The sequence below is a fragment of the Melanerpes formicivorus genome, unplaced genomic scaffold (genome assembly GCF_026170545.1).
Source record: "Melanerpes formicivorus ecotype bairdi unplaced genomic scaffold, bMelFor1.0.p_v2 SCAF_6, whole genome shotgun sequence".
Lineage (NCBI taxonomy): Eukaryota > Metazoa > Chordata > Aves > Piciformes > Picidae > Melanerpes > Melanerpes formicivorus.
Window position 1 is genome coordinate 23,445,997 of NW_027142358.1, and position 19,387 is coordinate 23,465,383.

The window sequence follows — 19,387 nt, forward strand, 5'->3', positions numbered from 1 at the left end:
GCCCCGCGGCGGCGGCCGGGCGGCGAGAGCGTGTGGCGGCGGCGCCGCGCTCGGCCTGATTTACGGCTGTGCTGCAAACGGCCGCCCTGCCGGGCCGCAACGGCACCGGCAACAAGTCGGGTGAGTGCGGGAGCGGCGACCTTGCGGCCGGCTGAGGCCCGAGCCGCGGCCGGGCCCCTCTCCGCTCCCGCTAGGCCCAGACGACGGCCGAGGCGAGCGGAGCGGACCCGCGTCGCCGAGGCCCTGCGGCTGGCCGCGCCGGGCGGGTGCTTCCCCGGGCGCCGGGCAGAGATGGCGCGGTACCCCTGGTAGCCCCTGGGAAAGTTTCCCAAGTTTGCCGGCGGGCCTGCCGGGTTGCCCCGGCCCTGGGCGGGCGAGGACGCGGGCTGTTCTCTGCCAGCCGGGGCCCTGCAAGGAATGCAACAGACGGCCCGGGATGAAGGTAGGCACTCCTGGCAGGAGCCGCTCGGGAGCGTCAGTCTCCCCTTCCGCTGCCCGCGATGCGGCGACCACACCAGGTTCCGGAGCCTCTCCTCGCTGCGGGTGCACCTGGAGTACAGCCACAGCTACGAGGAGAGAAGCCTCTTGAGCAAGAGCAGCCTGTTCTCGCCCCCGAAGGACGTGGAGCTGCTCTCCCCGCCGGAGCCCGCCGCCCAGGGCAGCCTGGGGAGCCCTGGCAGCGCTGTACAACAGAAGGGTTCCTACCTGAATTTCTGCGAGGCGACCTGCGAGAGCTCGAAGCGCGGGCAGGCTCTGGAGGTGGAAGCCGAGCGGCCCGGCTCCTATGTTGCGAACTATGTGTCGGCTGAGTCGCCCAGCGAGCACATACCCAAAGCCGGCCTCTCGGGCGCTGACTCCAAAACCTTCTTCGAGGCACACGTTAGAGAAAAGTTTAACAGGATGGTAGAGGCCGTGGACAAAACGATCGAGAAGCGAATCGAGAAGCTTACCAAAGAGCTGGCCCAGAAGACGGCAGAGCTGCTAGAGGTGCGGGCAGCTTTTGTGCAGCTTTCCCAGAAGAAGCAGGAGGTGCAGCGCCGGGAGCGGGCCCTGAGCAGACAGGTGGACGTGGCAGTGGAGATGATCGCGGCCTTGAAGCAGCGCCTTAGCGAGTCCGAGGAGGAGCTTCACCGCAGAGAGGAGTAAGTGGGACGGCGAGGGCCGCTGGCTTTGTGCCGGCGGGCCAGCCCCTCTGCGAGGGGTAGAAGAGAGGGCACGGGTCGGTTGCTTGCTGATCATGAAAGGGCCTGGTGCTGACCATGTTCTGATCGCTGTATTTCTAGAGTTGCAGCCCATGTGACTGTGTTCCCCCCAAAGCAAGGGAAGCTCCTTGAACAGCTGGCTTTCGTGCTTGACTACCCCAGTGACCAACTTTTACACTTCAATACCAATGTTGGCTTCCTGGTTTCATGGGTCTAGGGACAAGTATATGCTGTCATCAGCATGCAAGCTGATTTACGTGACACATCTACTCCATTATCTTTTTAAGCAGAGATGGGTGGGAAGTGCTGGAGGAAGTATGTGAGAGTAATGAATAGCACTTCTTCGCTGAAGTCCTTCCACCATGGTCAGTAGGCTGCCTGTGGAGTGGGACAGTCATTTGTGCAGCAGCAGAGCTGTAGCAGAGACAGTACTGAAAAGGCCATGTCCAAGTAGACGTTTTGGATGGACATAGAACTGTGAAAACGGGATCATTTATATGGGGAGTGGGAAGCAGATGCTAGAGACATTCTTAGTAATCTAAGCCATCTAAAAATATGTTCATGATGCATTCATTAAAAATGTAGTGATAGCTTATGTATTATTTATACATGAACTACTTAGTGTACTCAGCACTTGCTGAAACCTTTCAGGTTTTTCAGAGCAACATAACTTATTTTTGGGGAATGCAAATAGGGAGCCTTGGTAATGCAGTGCCTCTAAACCAATTCATCAGCTTACAAAGGAAAGATGAGAAATTCTAGTTGCCATGACACTGATCTTAGAAGAAATAAGTAAGGTCGTGTAGGAGTTCAGTGTAGGAAGTTTGGAGGGCTTTCATCATTCCTTCCTGTAGTCTAAGGACCATAAAGAAAAGATGTCGATGGCTCCTACATCAGTAGGATTCACCTATCTTGAGGCAGTGCTGTAGACTTCCCAGAAGAAGGGAAAGCAAAGGTGGTGATATTTGAGTCTCTGGTGTGTGTATCTTCTTTGAAGGGATATTCAACAGGATCTCTGATTTTTGAAACACCAGGTGATCTTCATGGAAGAGAAGATTTCTGCAGTGTTGATTAAGGGAGTTTGTGGAAAAAGAGTAAGGATGAGATAGAATTATCTGGGTATGATATGGGAACGACAGCGAAGGACACTCTTCTCTGAACAGAAGACAGCAAAAGCTGCAATTTAACTATATTAGGAAGAGGCTGCCTGCCCCCTTGGCAGTCTGATTACTAGCAGCATTGGCAGGCTGTGGGTCTGAGGCCAGAAGAGACTGAACATTGGTAGGCTCAGAAAAGGGGTGGGAGCTTCAGTGATGACTCTTACAACTCTATCCATCTCTAAAGGAGGAAGATGAATGGGTGAGCAGATGAGAAGTATCTCCTAAAATGGTCTTAAAGGGAAGACTGAAGGTTACTTGGTAAGAAACACTAACAAAAAGAGTCAGCTGCACAAGAGACTTCACCTGAGTATCCAGGGTATTCTTCTAGGACCATCACTAGCTTGCTTGAGCAACAGGAATAATTGCACAGTAGTGTGTTAGTTCTAAAGGTAAATGTGACTAATGTATGCTAAAGGCTGAAAGAGATCAGTGCAGAGTACTGAGAGAGGAAGAGGAGACTCATGTGTTCCTGCATGTGCCTCTGCCTGGCCCCAAAACTTTGCCTCTTAGAAGTCAATATGAAGGTACTGTGAGGAGACTAGGAGGGTAGGAAGGGTGTAAGAATAGGTGAAGTTAATCTAGAAAAATCTGAACATCTGTTACTGTTTCTTCAGACAGTTCTTGTGTTTCCCATCTTAGGGCATAACAAGGGATAATGCCATAGAAAAATGCACTCTGTGGCTTTCCAGTTGAAAGGGAATTCTATAACTAGCAAATTGAGAAGAAGGGTTGGTATAAACAATGCTTTTAAAAAGCAGAACTAGTACTTCTAAAGGCAGGTGTTCAGATTTGAACCTCTGAAAATGCCTGGGACACACAGCTAGCATCAGGGAGGCACTGAATGGTCTGCTTGGCTAGAGGGAAGAAAGGATGTTCATGACTTTGGTAACAAGAGTGTAACTTCACAGTATCACTTAGGTTGGAAAGGACCTTGAGGATCATCAAGTCCAACCTATCAACACAGACCCCATGACTTGTCTGATTTTCTCACAGACTGGTGGTAAATTCTGAGATCCTGGCTAGATAGTCTTTTATGTGTTCAAAAACTTACTTGGTGTGCTGAAATGACTTTCTCCTTCAAAAAAAAAAAAAAAAAAGGAGCATCTTAACTTTGGCTTTGCTTTCTGGAAGTAGTCCAGATGATTAGAAAGCCAAACAAAACTGCTTAATGGAAACTGCAGAAGCAGGAGTTCTCACTGCAGATTGTGGAAAGTCCAACAGAGTCCTTAGGGACTGCTTTGGTACTTGCTGACCTTCAGAAAGAAATGCTTTAATCAGTTTCTTTGGATTTTTTTTTTTCCAATAAGCAATCTTGTGAATACAGATAACTTTTTCTAAACCCAGAATTGATACTGAGCCACTGTAGCTGAAAAGTTATTCCTCCCTCCACAAAGGAAAAAAGAAAACATCATCTTCCCTGAAACCCCTCCATATCCATATGGCGGCCAGCAGGAGCAGGGAAATCATTGTGACCCTATACTCTGCATTGGTTGGGCTGCACCTTGAGTACTGTGTCCGGTTCTGGGCCCCTCAGTTTAAGAAGGACATTGAGGCTCTTGAACGTGTCCAGAGAAGGGCAACAAGGCTGGTGAGAGGCCTTGAACACAAGCCCTATGAGGAGAGGCTGAGGGAGCTGGGATTGTTTAGCCTGGAGAAGAGGAGGCTCGGGGTGACCTTATTGCTGTCTACAACTACCTGAAAGGTGGTTGTAGCCAGGAAGGGGTTGGTCTCTTCTCCCAGGCAACCAGCACCAGAACAAGGGGACACAGTCTCAAGCTGCGCCAGGGGAGGTTTAGACTCAAGGTGAGGAGAAAGTTCTTCACTGAGTTGTTCACCATTGGAATGTGCTGCCCAGGGAGGTGGTGGAGTCACTGTCCCTGGAGGCGTTCAAGAGATTGGATGTGGCACTTGGTGCCATAGTCTAGTCATGAGGTCTGTGTTGATAGGTTGGACTCGATGATCCTTGAGGTCTCTTCCAACCTTAGTTATACTGTGATCCTATTTCTAACTAAAGGAAATCAGTCTTCCCTGACTTTCAGATAAAGTCACAAAAACTTTTTTGCAGGCTCTTCCAGAGAAAAAGCTGAAAACTTTTATGGGGGTCACTTCAAGTAACTCTTGAAAAATAAGTGTTCTGATAAAGAAGTTACAGACGTTTACACTGAGCTCATATTTGAGTATTTCTCCATGTCCACCTACTCTGTCAGTGTTTTACATGAATGGACAGTCATCATCAGTGATCAAGTTACTCCATTATACTGAATTTAACAAATTTTCATCTTTATAAAATGTGCCCAGATAAGCCAGGGACCTATCTGGGCTGTTAGGCTAGATCTGCCTGTACATGTAGAAATGAAAGTGTTAACCAGATATGAAAGGTAAAAGAGGATGCATTTGTGGGCTTAACCATCACTCCTGACCTGTACTGTACAGGTCTGATTTTTGGATCTGATTGTCAAGACAGTCTTGAGAAGACTGAGAGGGGATCTCATCAGTGCGTATAAATATCTGAGGGGTGGGTATCAAGTGGAGGGGGCCAAGCTCTTTTTGGTGCACACTAATAAGACAAGAAACAACAGGTTCACGCTTGAACATACAAGATTTCATCTCAACATGAGGAGAAACTTCTTTACAGTGAGGGTGACAGAGCACTAGAACAGGCTGCCCAGAGAAGTCGTGGAGTCTCCTTCTCTGGAGACTTTAAAAACCCACCTGGATGCATTCCTGTGCAGACTACCCTAAGTGATCCTGCTTTGGCAGGGGGAGTTGGATCCAATGATTTCTTGAGGTCCCTTCCAACCTCTAATGTACTGCGATACCATGACACATAGGAAAGATAAGGGAAAGGACAAAAAGTGCACTAACAAGAATAATTTGATTAGAAAGTCCTAAAAAGGTTTGAGGAGAGAGTAAAATTCTCTGTTTAAACATCTGGGTTTCCTTAATGAGGAGATGGAGCTCTTCTAGGCCTCACATCTTCCCTTTGTGACTAGCCAAGTGAAGATACTGCACTGCTGTGATTGTGACAGTCCTCAGCAGAGACTGCAGAGACAGCAGACTTGAAGTCACTGTGACTTCATGGAACTTAATTTCTAACTCTCTATTCTACCAGTAAAAGCATCATATGACTTGAGCATTTTCCTGGACCAAGCACATGGGATGGATGGATACATAAAAAACTGTGATCTAAGTGGGCTGCATTGTCAGAAGCTGGCTTCTCTGATGGGTTCTCCAAAGCACCAGCAAATCTATAAACCTCATAACTCCATAGGGAGTAAATTCTTGGAGTTGCATTGTTGTTACTAATCAAAGCATCAATTTCAAATAACAGCATTGTGAGGTTTTACTGCTGAGCAGTCATTCCTGTGAGAGGGAGGAATGTTGGTTTAGGCCAGCAGCAGGCACAGGGCTGCCCATTTGAAGAGGCTATAGGGGGTCAGTAAGGCTATTTTACAGAAATACTTGGCAGTTGATTATTTTTTATTTTAAATAAAGCCTATAGCAGTCCAACAAAGACAGCAATAAAGTGAAGGTATCTCTTTAGTTACATGTTATTTTTGTCTCCTTTCAAAAATGGCTCCACTAATATGCACACAGGTACATGCTGTTACCTTAGTGCAATGTCCTCAAGGAGATGAACTGTGTTGAGGGGTAGGACAGGTGGAGATAACATGCTAAATATCCTAATATATAATTGAAGTACTGTTACTGTAAGCACAGCAAAGTTTTACAGCAGACACTTGTGTGCCACCTTCATATTTAGCGGGGGGGAGGGGGAGAGGCAGGGAAGAAAAGTGGATGTTCTAGACAAGCAAGCAGTTACCAAAGTCAGGTCTTAGTTCATCAACCTGCCTCAGCTGAGCCCTGGACAGTTTTGATGAGTGACAGCTACAGGGTCATGCTCTCAGTGAAGCTGCTGAGGCATGATCTAATTTAGAAAATTTGCCCTGAAAGGAATTACTCAATGTTTGATGAAGAAGCAGAATATATCAAATGCCACAAAACCCAAAACAGCTTCATTTTGCCTCCTTAATCTGAGCAGGAATTAATTGATCAAGCAATTGCCGCCCATTGAATAGGTGCCAATTATTTTTTGTAATGTGGTGAGTTGAAGTTTCCCCCCATCATTAACTTTTTGCCAGGCCAACTCAGTTAGAAGCAAATGAAGCTCTATTTACAAGCAAAGACTACACTCTACAATGGAATGCAATGAATATGTACAAAATATACAGTATTTACAATATTATACAGGTATTTACAATTAATAAGCAGCACAAGGACTCCCCAGCCAAGGACCAGGGGAAGCTACCAGCTTCTCCCTCCCTGTCTCTCCCCTGTACAAAAGGGACAAGAGAAAGGAGCAGAGAAGTTAGACTTAGCGAAGGCCAGCCAAAGCACGCAGATTGTCTCTCCCAAGTGAAGCAAAACCAGCCAAGATCAGAAGAGAAAAAGGCAGAAGAATTGTTATGGTACAGCTCATCTTATTCCAGACACTTATCCAATGAATTTGTTTAGGATGATCTTTTGTTTTCCTTTTTACACCCAATAGTGATTTACTTATATTTTTCTACTTGAAATCTGTAACTAAGTTTTAAAGACGTAGCCTAAAACCACGGCAAGCATTTGAAGTTATGGTCCTCATCTTGAAGCCACATTCAGTAGTGTCTTAAACAATTTCACTTTGTCTGCTAATAATAGAGCAACAGCATTAATGTAATACACTGCCACATGTCTGACAGTAATTTCTTTAACCAGTCTGATGTCACTGTCAGCTCTGGCATAGTCTGGAAAGCAAGGGCTATGTCAGAATAACTGTGCTGTGTGTAGTTAATCTTGCCAGTGGCTTCACCTTGAATTCCCAATGAATGAATTATCTGTACAAGTAAAATCTCAACAGTGGGATTAAGAGTTGGCTGTTAGAGATCACTGCAATTTATGCTTTAAAACAGCTTTCCTTAAAATATTAATTTCAGTTGTTTGATTTTGCTCTAAGTAGAATATGACCATAATTATACATTATCCTTCCACCCTCAGTTCCAGGTGGTCCCACTCAGTCTTCCCTTTCATCTTCCCACTTGAGATAGGTTCAAGTGTAGCATGACTATCCCACAGGATGGCTCTGAAATAAAGCATTTTAATATTCACAGTGCCACCCCAGTACATTCAGGGCTCAACCCACTCAATGGGTGCAACTTGTAGGACAATATCTTTCTCTGAAGAGAGGAGGTGTGAACTTCGTAAATCCAATATGCTCATAGTGGTGTAGGAATGTGAAACCACAAACTAATGAGTAACAGTCTTCAGACAAAACTCTGATGGGATGATGGATAAGGTCAGTGGTGGTAATGAATGCACACATTTTAAATATTTTCACAAGTGAATCACTTGTGAAATTTTCACATAAATTGTTACTGTACTAGGAGTTTGCCCTCAGGAAAATAAGTATTTGATTTTAGGCAGAGTTATTCTAAATGCTGTTCTCTAAAGAGGTTTCATACTTGGGTGCAGAATCCATGTGGAGCCTCATGCTTGTCTCCACCTACAGAGCAGTTGCAAGTGTTGAACTTGCAGTAAATAGTCTTCGGACCAGTATTATGCCTCTGTAGGAGGGCTTGGTTGCAGTGTGAGAAATCATTAGCCCTTCTTGTCAGTTGTTAAGGAGCTGGAGCTGTCCCAACCTTTCCCTCTATGCTGTGTGTCACATGCTTAACTGATGAAAGCCATACAAATACTAAGGGTGTCTGCATAGTCCACATGCCACCAACTGCTCCAGTAAACAAGATCTGCAGTTCACTAGTCCTGCAAGGAGCACTGTGTAATCTAGTGGTAAAGGCAGAGGAATAAATGTTGCCTGGTCAGTCTATGATTTGTCTCATGCTGTTCCATGACAACAGCCTCCATAAAGCCTTCAGGGTAAGTGTCAAGACAGGCTGCTGTTTTTCTATGAGGGCAGTTAGGCTGCAATTGAAGTGCAAAGCACCAAACTAGTTAAGTCTGATTAACTATAACAGGTTGACTCCCTGGTTGAGTCCAATTAAAATAAAAGCTTTGGCAGCAAGTCCTCCATGCCTGCAGTGAGTCCTTGCCTCTGCAGTTGTTGGTACTCAGCTGAAAAAAACCAAGTTGCCTGCTGAACTGTAATAAATTTCCCCTGGACTCTGGCTCTAGGAAGAGCTCTTCTCCAGCATGCTGGCAGTACAGGCACCTCCTAGGCTGCATCCCCCTTGTCTTTCCCTCTTGCTTGCCTCACCCTTTTGCCACTTTCTGGGCAACAGCAGTGACCCCTCCTCCTGAAAGCAAGAAATCAAACTTTCTCCCTGTTGCCCAATCACAGCACTTTAACAGGTGTGGTTTACAGCACAGAATACCTCAATATTAGCATAGTAATCTATAAGTAAACAGATGAGATCGCTTTACTATCCATTACAGAAATTTACAGAGATCGGAGCAGCACTGAGCATTATCACAGAACATTAGGGGTTGGAGCAGACCTTGAATGATCATCCAGTACAACCTCCTTACCAGAGCAGGATCACCTAGAGCAGGTCTCACAGGAACACATCTAGGTGGGTCCCAAATGTCTCCAGAGAAGGAGACTCTACAACCCCTCTGGGCAGCCTGTTCCAGTGCCCCATCATTCTCACAAAGTTTTTCCTTATGTTCACATGGAACCTCCTATACTCTAGCTTGCACCTCTTGCCTCTTGTCCTATCATTGGGCATCACTGACAAGAACCTGGGTCTCTCCTCCTAACACTCACCCATCACATCTTTATAAACATGAATGAGGTCACCCCTCAGTCTCCTCTGAGCTAAAGAGACCCAGCTCCCTCAGCCTTTCCTCACAAGGGGGATGTTCCACTCCATCTTTATGGCTCTACGTTGGACTCTTTCGAGCAGTTCCCTGAGGTTATTCTTGAACTGAGAGACCCAGAAGTGAACACAATATTCCAGATGTTGCATCAGGGCAGAATAGAGGGGGAGGTGGCCACCACCATGAAAAGCAGGAGAAGTATCAGAGGTTTTTTGACAGGGGCAAGACCAGGACCCTTCCCACTATTTAAATGTGGCCTCTTTGCAACATTTCTGTATTGCAGAGAAGTTGTTACTTTCAACCACTTCCTGGAGGAAGCAGCAGAAAAAGAAGTGCGGGGAAAGGCCAGGCTCCAGCACTTCATTGAGAACCTGTTGCAGCGCGTGGATCTGGCAGAGAGGCAGCTAGAATATTACCAAAGTCATCAGATGGTGTGCCACCACACTGACATCAGTGAGCACGTGGTAAGCCAGCAAAGTCCTTCCCTTCATTGTCACCCACCACCAGAGGGAAGCTACCTGATTATTTGAATACAGTGGGTCAGGCTAATTGCTACTCCAGACAGATCTGGATTTGTAAGTGTTCCTTTAGACATGTTTCATTTATGTTTTACATGGCTGCTTCACGAGTGGAAGGAGCAAAGATCATAGAGTAGCAATAGCCAAAGATGGTAAAGGGAAAGCAGAGAATAATGAAATACTTGCCAGATACTTAATCTTTTTTTCCCCAGCTTTGGTTATTGCTGCTGCTCTCGTTGCAACAAACACTTTGTTTTATGTCACATAGTGATTTGGAGGGGTTCTAGAAGATTTTTAGGGAAGATGTGGATCCAAACAGAGGACATGTCAGCTTGCTGGCAAATTGGCTTGCTTTTTGGAGTTGCTTATCCCAGGATGCTTAGAGATAGTGAATGGATTCCCACAGATTAGAAACCAGACATGTTTTTTTCAAATGCAGTATTTCTTTAAAAGCCTTCATTCTTGATACCTAAGCTCTGTATTTTCGCTGCAATGTGTTATATTTATATGGCAAGGGTTAGCTACATGAGTTCCAATGAACATTTCAGATTAAATGAATACCCCTTGCTGCCTGCACTAAAGAATTGCTCATCCTGGGATGTGAGAGGAAAGGCATTTGATCATACACAGCACAGAAAAGTATGCGATGGTGGAAAGCGAAGGTTTCCATAGCCACTTGTAAGACAAAGAGCTTCAGATAAGACCTGCATAAATGTAGATGTGCTGAATAGATTTCAGCACAGGACATCTCAAACAGTGTCTAAGAATACTGAGGGCGAACTGTAAAGATGGGCCTTAGTATTAAGTCACATTCCCCAGTCTTGATGTGTTTACTGCGCTCCCTGGCTCAGCAGTGTCCCTTAGGGAAGACACTAATTTTTGAGGCAGATGCCCTGCTTTCTGAGTGACTTCAGCATTCCTCTAAGGTGATCCACAGATTCACATATTGCATCAGGTTGGAAGAGACCCTCAAAGGTCATCTTGTCCAACCCCTCTGCAGTCAGCAGGGACACCTCCAATTAGATCAGGCTGCCCAGGGCCCTGTCAAGTCTGATCTCCAATCTCTCCCTCCAAAGCTTGGCCTTCAGGATGTAATTACAGAAAAACACACCATGAGATGGCTCTAGATTCCATCCAAGACATATGACAAGCAGAGTTAGGCTGCGCAAAAATCTGTCTGCAAAGCGTGGACAATACCAGGGACAGAGGGAATGTTTGCTAGAAAATAACCATTTTCAGCTGCCAGATCTGACTTGCTTGGCTCAATGACTTTATAAAATGGCATTCAAGGGCTCAGTTTTGTAGCACTGATGGGAGATGAGTACAAAGAACCAATTTAGTACCCAGAGTGAGGGTACAGAGCTGACCACCCTTTCCTGACCACCCCCACTAAAAGAGTGACTATAAAGTTTTTCCACACTATAAACCAAAGCATTGTAAAAAATGGAGTCATGCAAAGTTGTGCTGGTACTAAGGCCATGCTGTCCCTAGCTGATCTCAGGGTTTGGGTTGGAAAGAGAGAAATGTTTGTGTTCCTGCCCTCCACCATTCAGTGCTGCTGTGACCAGAGCCAAGGGCTCTTAGCTGGAGTTTTCAAGCTGCTTGTGTGGGGAAAATGTATCACTGCAAAATTAAAGGCTGTGTTAGAATGTTCATTTAATACAGCTTATTCAGGCACTGTCCTTTATTAAGTATCTTGAACACAGTAATTACTTTTAATTGTATCTACACTGTTTATTCTAATGTGAAAGATGTCTGTTCAGCCCACACTTCCTTAGCAATTTACTGTTGATTATAGTTCCATTAAAAAAATACCAGGGAAAAAAAAATTCAACCACTAACAACTCACAAGTTACAAATTTTAAAAACAGAATAGGATGGAGGAATGATCTGTAAAAGGGTTGGGTTTTTTCATTTTCTTCCATGAATAGTCTAGTTTTAATAGCAGGTGAGAATGGAAATATGATTTTGAAGACTTTAATTACTTGATAATGTAATATTAATAACTTGTTTCTGCTTTCTTTGCAGTTTACAGACATTTCATTAAATAAGAAACCCAGATGCCTGTATGTATATCTTTTTTTATTTTTCTCTCTTAAGTAACTTGACATGCTTTTATTTCTCCTTTTGCATTTCACCTTATCCAAAAGCCTGAATCAGGTTAGGTTTGGATCAGGTTCTATACCTGAGCATGAGCTGTATTTATGTTATATAATGGTGGAAAGCCATATTTCTGCTAAATCAAAGCTAAAATGCTTTGTCAAATGAATGACCCTCTTCCTGCTGACTATAGTAGCCTATTGCAAAGCTATAGTAGTTGAATCTCTTTAGCAAACACAGGCCAAGTTTTGGCTGAAAATATGTTTAACATTCTGTAGGTAGGAGAGAGACAGTTGTCATTTCCTGACGGTGACACTGCCGACTTCAAAATCACATGTAGGCGAACAAATGCCCTAGCAGAAAATGGGCTCTATCAACATCTCAGGTTACTCAAGCTGAGTAACTGTCCTGGGAGCAGCAGAACAAATTGGGGGCTGGTTCCCCAAGTCTTTGCAACTCTCATTAGTCCCAGTGGCTGGCTCAGAGGATGGTGTATGCTGCTTGGCCAAGCAACAGACAGTGCATCCTTCCTCAGGGCAACCTTTCTTAGTTGGGACACAATTTTGGGCCTTTTTCCCAGTGCCACAGAACTTGTTGCATCACCACAGGTCTGGATCTTCTGCATCCCTGCCAGATTTGTTTGTGGGTTCAAGAATTAGGGGAAGACTGAGAGACACGTGAACAGATGGATGGATTGGGAAAGAAACTAATATTACAATGTAAATTCCACTGGGTTAGGGGTGGACCTTTTCACTCTTTTGGTTGGCTTTGTTTTTCATGCATATTAGTCCTAGCAGGCAACTGGCCATATTTTTACCCTTTTGTTAATAAGCAGTATTTGCATGAGGGGTTAGCATTGTTTTTTCTAATTTGTATAGGTTTGTGGGTTGGTTGGGGTTTTTTTTTCACCTACTGATTTGAAATTCTGGAAAAACTTGATTGTTCAGAGTAGACTGAGTTATGAACTTTTCAAGCTTCTGGATGTCTTGTTGTGATTGGAATCAAGGAAAACAAAATTGAATTATAACTTATGAAGTCAATGACTCAACAAGAGGAGTCCTTCCACTGTCAAGTCTTTGGTCTAAATAATAATGCAGTCTAGTGAAACCCATTAATTTCTGGCAAACAGTCAACGTTCAAAGGCATACATCAAATTATTTAAAAGTTTCTGTTTGACTATTGATGTACTTCTCCTTTGAAATAACACTGTCAAAATCAGGATTTGATGATAGCTTTTATTTGGAGTAACCAGCTAAAAATATCCCAACTTGTCCTATGAAGCAGAGAGATTAGAGAGAGGATGCTTAGAAGGGTAGGAAAGTTTTCTCTTGTTTTGCTTGTTCTCTGGATGAATCCAGCATTTCAATTTACCACACCAGCTGATCTAGCTAGGTTTTAATGATAGGTAGCAGTTACAACAATTTGGTACTATTACTACTCATCCAAAAGGTCCAGTAATGGCTTATGTTTGGAATCAGTGGCTGCATTTGCAGTCCCTCTTCCTCCAAGGCTTCTGCCTTGCTTCCCAGTTCCTTTTGTCTTGTGTCTCCTGGCTGTTTTCAGGAATTGGCCCACTGAGGGCATGGCAGAACTTTGCTGATGCTCACTAGCCATCTCTCAAAGGCACTGAGATGTACTAAATCAACTTCAGTGCCAGCTTCCATTCTGAAGAAGCTAGGAACTAGGTCTCAGGAAATCATGAGACCTATTTGAAAAACACCTTGTTTGTGAAATGCAGCAAGAAGGGGATTGTTCTGAAATGCCTGTGGTGCAATTAGTTACATCATTTCACTTTCCCCATAACGAGACAGGTTAGACATATATGTGAGTAGAATTTCAGCCTCTCACAGCCACTTGTATCACAGAATTGCTGTTTTCATAGAATCCTAGAATGGCATAGGTTGCAAGGGACCTCAGAGTTCTCCAACCTCCCCACCATGGGCAGGAATACCACTGAACTGGACTCAGCTGCTCAAGGCCTTATCCAGCCTGGCTTTCAACACCCGCAGAGAGGAGGCATCCATAGCCTCCCTGGGCAGTTTATTCCAGAGTCACACCACCCTCATACAGAAAAACTTCCTTCTACCTACTCTTCCTCAGCTTAAAAGCATTCTCCCTTGTCCTGTTGCTAGACACCCTTATGAAAAGTCCCTCTGCAGCCTTCTTGTACAATCCCTTCAGGCACTGGAAGGCAGCTCTAAGGTCTCTGTGGATGCATCTCCCCTAGGCTGAACACCCCCACCTCCCTCAGGCTGTCCTCATAGTAGAGGTATTGTAACATCTTGGCCCTTGGATCATCTTTGTGGCCCTCCTCTGGATTCACTACAACAGTTCTGTGTCCTTCTTATGATGGGGACACCAGAACTGGATGCAGTATTTGAAATAGGCTCTCACCAGAGCAGAGTAAAAGGGAAGAATCACCTCTCTTGACCTGCTGGCATTGCATTTCATAGGCATCTTCATCCATCTTAGATACCTTCTTAACCCAACTGTATATTAGGGACAGACACCCATCTTCTCTACCATAAACTCATTCAATTTAAATACAGTTTAGCTCTTTTAGGCAATCCCCTCTGATCTTATTAACTTTGACCACATTCATGTTTCATCATTCAGCAAAGCAGAGTGACTAACATCACCTGCAATAACTCCTGCATAAGCTTTGGGAATAAATGATGAGACTTTTTCAACATAACATCTGAGAAAAAGAGCGCATTACATCTTTTAACAACAATTAATGGACTGCAGGAAGTGATCACAAACCAGAGTGGTCAGCACTTGTACATTTAAACCATTTCTAACCCCCAGCAAATGGTCAGAGCCCAGGCCTGCACAGCACAGTGTCTGCAAGCTCCAGCTTGGACTTGCACAGCATTTTCCCCACAAAACATACCCGAAGTGAAGCCTGGTTGGCAAAGCTGCCAACCAGGTAAAACTGTGGTGGAAGTAAGGCTCAGTTCCTGTACCGTTGACCAGCTCTCTCACTACCTCCCACCAACAAAAGAGGCTTTCTTTCTTGACATAAAGAGCAGGACAGGGTTTGCACTGTATGCCCTTGAACACCCACAACTTTCTCCAAAACTGGTTTTATCAAGTGTGCAATACTGTTTAATTCCCCCAAAGTAATACTACAGATATGTAAGTTCCAGAAATAACAAGCTATGGAAAATAGCCCTATGGGAACCCTTAAGAGATCAAATTGTACATCAGCAAATGTGTTCTCTGCATCAGTCACAGAAGCAGAGCAGATATGAGCTGATGCCTTACATTCAAAGTGCTGCTGTTACACTACGTGAATCTGCTGTAGAATAGTTCATGTTAAAAGGGACTGTAATGATCTTACTTAGCTAAACTGTGGAGCTCTGGTTTCAATGTCAAATTTCAGAGCAGAGGGCATAGGTCAGCCTTTGCTGCACCAGCCACCATGCTGTCATTCCACTAACCTCACCAGTTTTAGCAAATCCTGCTGGGCTTGAACCATCAGAGAGAGCAAAGAATTCAGCTTACTTTCGCCTTTAAGCTTTTGTACCGTTCTTCTTACTGGTTTCTGTATTCCTCTTGCCCAGGGAGGTTGTGGATGCCTCCTCCCTGGGGGTGTTCAAGGCCAGGCTGGATGAGGCCTTGAGCAGTGAAGTCTGGTTGAGAGGTGTCCCTGCCCATAGTGGGGAGGTTGGAGTAGATGATCTGCAAGGTCCCTTCCAGCCTAAGCTATTCTATGATTCTTTGATCTTGCAACTCTGTTTCTAACTTTCAGCCTGATCCTATAAAACAAGGCACTTTCTGTCTTCAAAACTATAGTTTCCTGTCACTCTTCCAGATTGGATAACAGTTACTAATAGTCACTATTATGAATTTCAGGAGCCGAGGAAGTCAGCATGCTTCATATAACATCCCTGATGCAAAGCCTCATTCCTTTCAAAAAGGAAGAATCTTGTTGAAAAAAGCAAAGGATGAAAAAACCAGCTTGCAGCCAGTGAAATGCTTCCATGAACCAGTTGATTGCCCAAGAGAAATCTGGAGAGCCCAAAAGAAAGGTGAACCAGTCTCCTCTGCCAGGAAAGTGAGCGCAAAATCGAAGATGGGTAAAAAGGCAAAACCGCTATAGGAATGGTTAGCAATATATAGTAATGCAGGAGCTTGGCTTCACCAGAATAACTACTGAATGAAGTTAGTCAGCTTACTTTTTCCTATCCATCTGGCCATGCCAAAACATCTCAGATACAATATATAGAGACATATCCAGTATGGAAGGTTTATATTGTCTATATGTCATTCCCTCTTTGGGCATTAGGAGAGAAGTGACTTTGTGTTTACATGGAGGATTTTCTATGTATTTATTTGGCTTATTTTAAATTACTGCAGTTATCTTGCTGGGCAGTACTGTGGCTGTATGTTTAATTATTTTAGTGACAGCATGTGGCTTGGTAATTTATTTTCTGTTGGTGCTGTTGCTGAATTTCAGAAGAATCCATTTAATCGGCACTTAAATATTTAATTTTTCAGCTTAGGTAGGTATAAGATCAACAATTAACTGTTACTTGCACAGACATATTTAGATGCTAAAGGTCTACCTGAGGTGCTCGAAGGCTGTTACAGCAGTAGATTGCTGCTCTGGATTTTCTGCTGGAAGCCCATTTGAGTACATTTCCATATTTTATTACATACATTAAACCATTCAGTTCTGCCGGCAGCCACATTGTCTGATGGGACAAGCTTGGGCTGCTCCAGTGTCTCAAGCTCTGCTTTCGAATTCCAGCAGCTTTATGGCTTTGCTATATGTACCAGCCTGCCATGTCACTTAGCAAGGAGACCAGAAGCTGGTTCTGCAGCCCTGACAAGCAGAGAATGCACTGAGCTAGAGGAGAAATTCCAGTTCAAGTAAAAGGCTAAAGCAGCATGTGATGTTGCATGCCACCTTGTCCTGTGCCTCTGCCTGGTTTTGGGCCTAAAATGGCTATGATCCTAACCAAAATCCTTCACGCTTTTATCTCTGAAGAATATATAGGGCTGGAAGACCTAAGAGCAAGGAAGTTAAAGAATTGCCTGTGTTTACATTGCTTTGTGCCAATTAAAAGGATCCTTATTTATCAGAGTATTTATCAAGATAATTTTCTGTGTGCACAGTTTTTTGGCAACATGAATCCTCATGCCACGTTTACAGATACAAACATCTTGTCAATGCTAATGGTAAGATTTTGTTTTCTCAAAGAAAGACTAGGTGAGAGAAGTTTGTGTAACTTATTTTTTAAATGCTCCTAACAGATGTAAATTGTTTATGTGGAAGGTGATTTTTACAGTCTGTGTACAAAGATTTGTGAAAAAAAGGTTTTTTTCATTTTTTATAACTATGACTGTAAGCAGAACTGAGTATTAAAAGACAGTGTATCACAGTATGATTACTGCTGCAATAAGCACCTGAGTTGCAATATTTTTAAAGCAAGAAGATGACTGACCAGTCAGCTAGGATCGGGTAACTACAGATGTCATACATTTGTCAGTGTACAGAGCTCCCAGAAAGTAGCAGAGTGAAGAAAGAGAGTATTATTCCTCACTTTTATTTTATGTAGTGTATATAGAACAATCAGATCTATGTTTAAAGCTTTTCAACACTGTTTCAGTAGAAAGTCACAGTGTAAAACCAATTCAGGTACTTGGGTTGTAATGACACTTTAATACTATTTAACTATGTCACAAGGCCACACTTGGTCTTATGCTAGGCATTGTGTGTGGTGAAAAGGAGTTGTTAATTGTGTTGCATGGATTTGGTTCAGACTGTGTTTTACAACAGCTTTCTTAGGCAAGCCACAAAGTAGAAACATCCTCAAGTCTTTTCCTTTTACAAAAGTTAAAAAATAACCCTTTTCAAAGATTATAAAGCTGAACCTCAGAAAGATAGTATGTTCATCCTTTCCTTTATCCACTTGGCACTGAAAGAATATTTTTATTTTTAAATGCCTATCTACTCTGTTAATCACCAAAGCTAAGTGCAACTACTAGTTCACAAATGAGATGTTTATTTTATTATTTATTTCTTGCACCAAAATCTTGACTCCAAGTTGTTCTTTTGGGGGAGGAAGTGAAAAAGTAAAGGAAGTTGCATGTTCTTAAACTGTTCAAAGCCTAAGTTACAGTTACTTCCCAAACAAACGCCAGGTTAGTCAATTAGAAAGAAATTGGATTGTACTGTAACCCAGAGAAAAGTTTTTAAAATATAAACATTCTAATAATAAAGATATATTTCTCAGTTACTGTGTCTGTTTAACTCTGTAAAATGCAACATTGCTCGCAAAAGCCTACCCAGCCGCAGAGAAAAAGACAAGAAACAGCAGCCCTGCTTGGACTTTGGTTTATTGTTTATTTAGTTTATACTGGAGCAGATGATCTCTATGGTCCCTTCCAACCTAAGCCATTCTATGGTTCCTCAAGTAAAACACTACTAAGTCAGTGAAGCTGGGCTGTGGTCTTACAAATACACCTGGAAGACAGCTACAGCTGTCATCTTACCCACATAGCTTGCACATTACCCACTTCTCTCCTACTGTGATAGTGCTCAAAAATGATTCAAAGAACCTGCCCAAAGTGTTCTGACAAAATTGACCACGCATCTTTGGAAATTAATTTGAAGCACAGTTACCACAGTTTGCTGGTTTAGATGACACCTGGGTAGGCTGCATGCTCACATAAAAGTGAAATTCACTAGGATCTGGATGCCTCATTCTCAGATACATTTTTAAAACACAGTTCATCCATGCACCAAGGACAAGTCCTGTCTGACCAACCTCGTATCTTTCTATGGTGGTGTTAAGATGTCATCTATATGGACTTTTGTAAAGCCTTTGATGCAGTCCCCCACAACATCCTTCTCTCTATGAGATATGGATTTGATGGGTGGACTGTCCAGTGAATAAGGAATCACATCCAAAGGGGAAACAGTTTGATGTTCTGATGGAGACAGGGTCAAGAGGTAGCCTTCAAGGCGACCAGAACTGTACTGAGACCAGCACTGTTCAATATCTTCAATGGTATCAACAGTGAGATTGAGGCACCCTCAGCAAGTTTGCAAATGATACCAAACCAAGTGGTGTGGTTGATAAGTATGAATGACAGGATGTCATCCAGAGGGACCTGGACAGGCTGGAGAGGTAGACTGAGGAGACTCTCATGAGGTTCAGTAAAGCAAAATGCAAAGTCCTGCAACTAGGCTGATGGAACCTTCCATATCAGTACAGACTGGGGGGTGATGAAACTGAGAGCAGCCATGCAGAAAAGGACTTGAACGTGCTAGTGAAAGAGAAGCTGAACATGAGCCAACAATGTGCATTTGCAGCCCAGAAAGCCAATGGCATCCTGGGCTGCATCAAAAGAAGTGTGGCCAGCAGGTCGAGAGAGATGATTCTGCCCCTCTGGTCTGGTGAGACCTCACCTGGAGTACTGTGTCCAGCTCTGGGGCCCCCAACGCAAGAGGGCCATAGAACTGCTGGAGTGGGTCCAGAGGGGGGCTACAAAGATGATCGGAGGGCTGGAGCACCTCTCTGTGAGGACCGGCTGAAAGAATCTGAACCGTTCAGCCTAGAGAAGAGAAAGCTCCAGGGAA

At 43.9% G+C, this 19,387-nt stretch overlaps 2 protein-coding genes across 6 annotated transcripts in view; one reads left to right on the forward strand and one right to left on the reverse strand.

Moving 5' to 3' along the window:
- Positions 1-19,387, reverse strand: part of RTKN2 (rhotekin 2) — a 214,394-nt gene that overhangs the window by 56,284 nt on the left and 138,723 nt on the right. The gene's annotated exons all lie outside the window — the stretch shown is intronic.
- On the forward strand, positions 50-18,037 carry ZNF365 (zinc finger protein 365). Its single transcript, XM_068140103.1, has 4 exons — positions 50-1,142; positions 9,459-9,639; positions 11,722-11,759; positions 15,652-18,037. The coding sequence occupies exons 1-4, from the start codon at positions 418-420 to the stop codon at positions 15,896-15,898; spliced, it is 1,191 nt and encodes a 396-aa protein (XP_067996204.1). The 5' UTR covers positions 50-417; the 3' UTR covers positions 15,899-18,037.

Coding starts and splice junctions, on each gene's coding strand:
- ZNF365 (XM_068140103.1), top strand. CDS start 418: ATGCAACAGACGGCCCGGGATGAAGGTAGGCACTCCTGGCAGGAGCCG. Junction 9,640..11,721: donor CTGACATCAGTGAGCACGTG/GTAAGCCAGCAA, acceptor CTTTCTTTGCAG/TTTACAGACATTTCATTAAA. Junction 11,760..15,651: donor AATAAGAAACCCAGATGCCT/GTATGTATATCT, acceptor TATGAATTTCAG/GAGCCGAGGAAGTCAGCATG.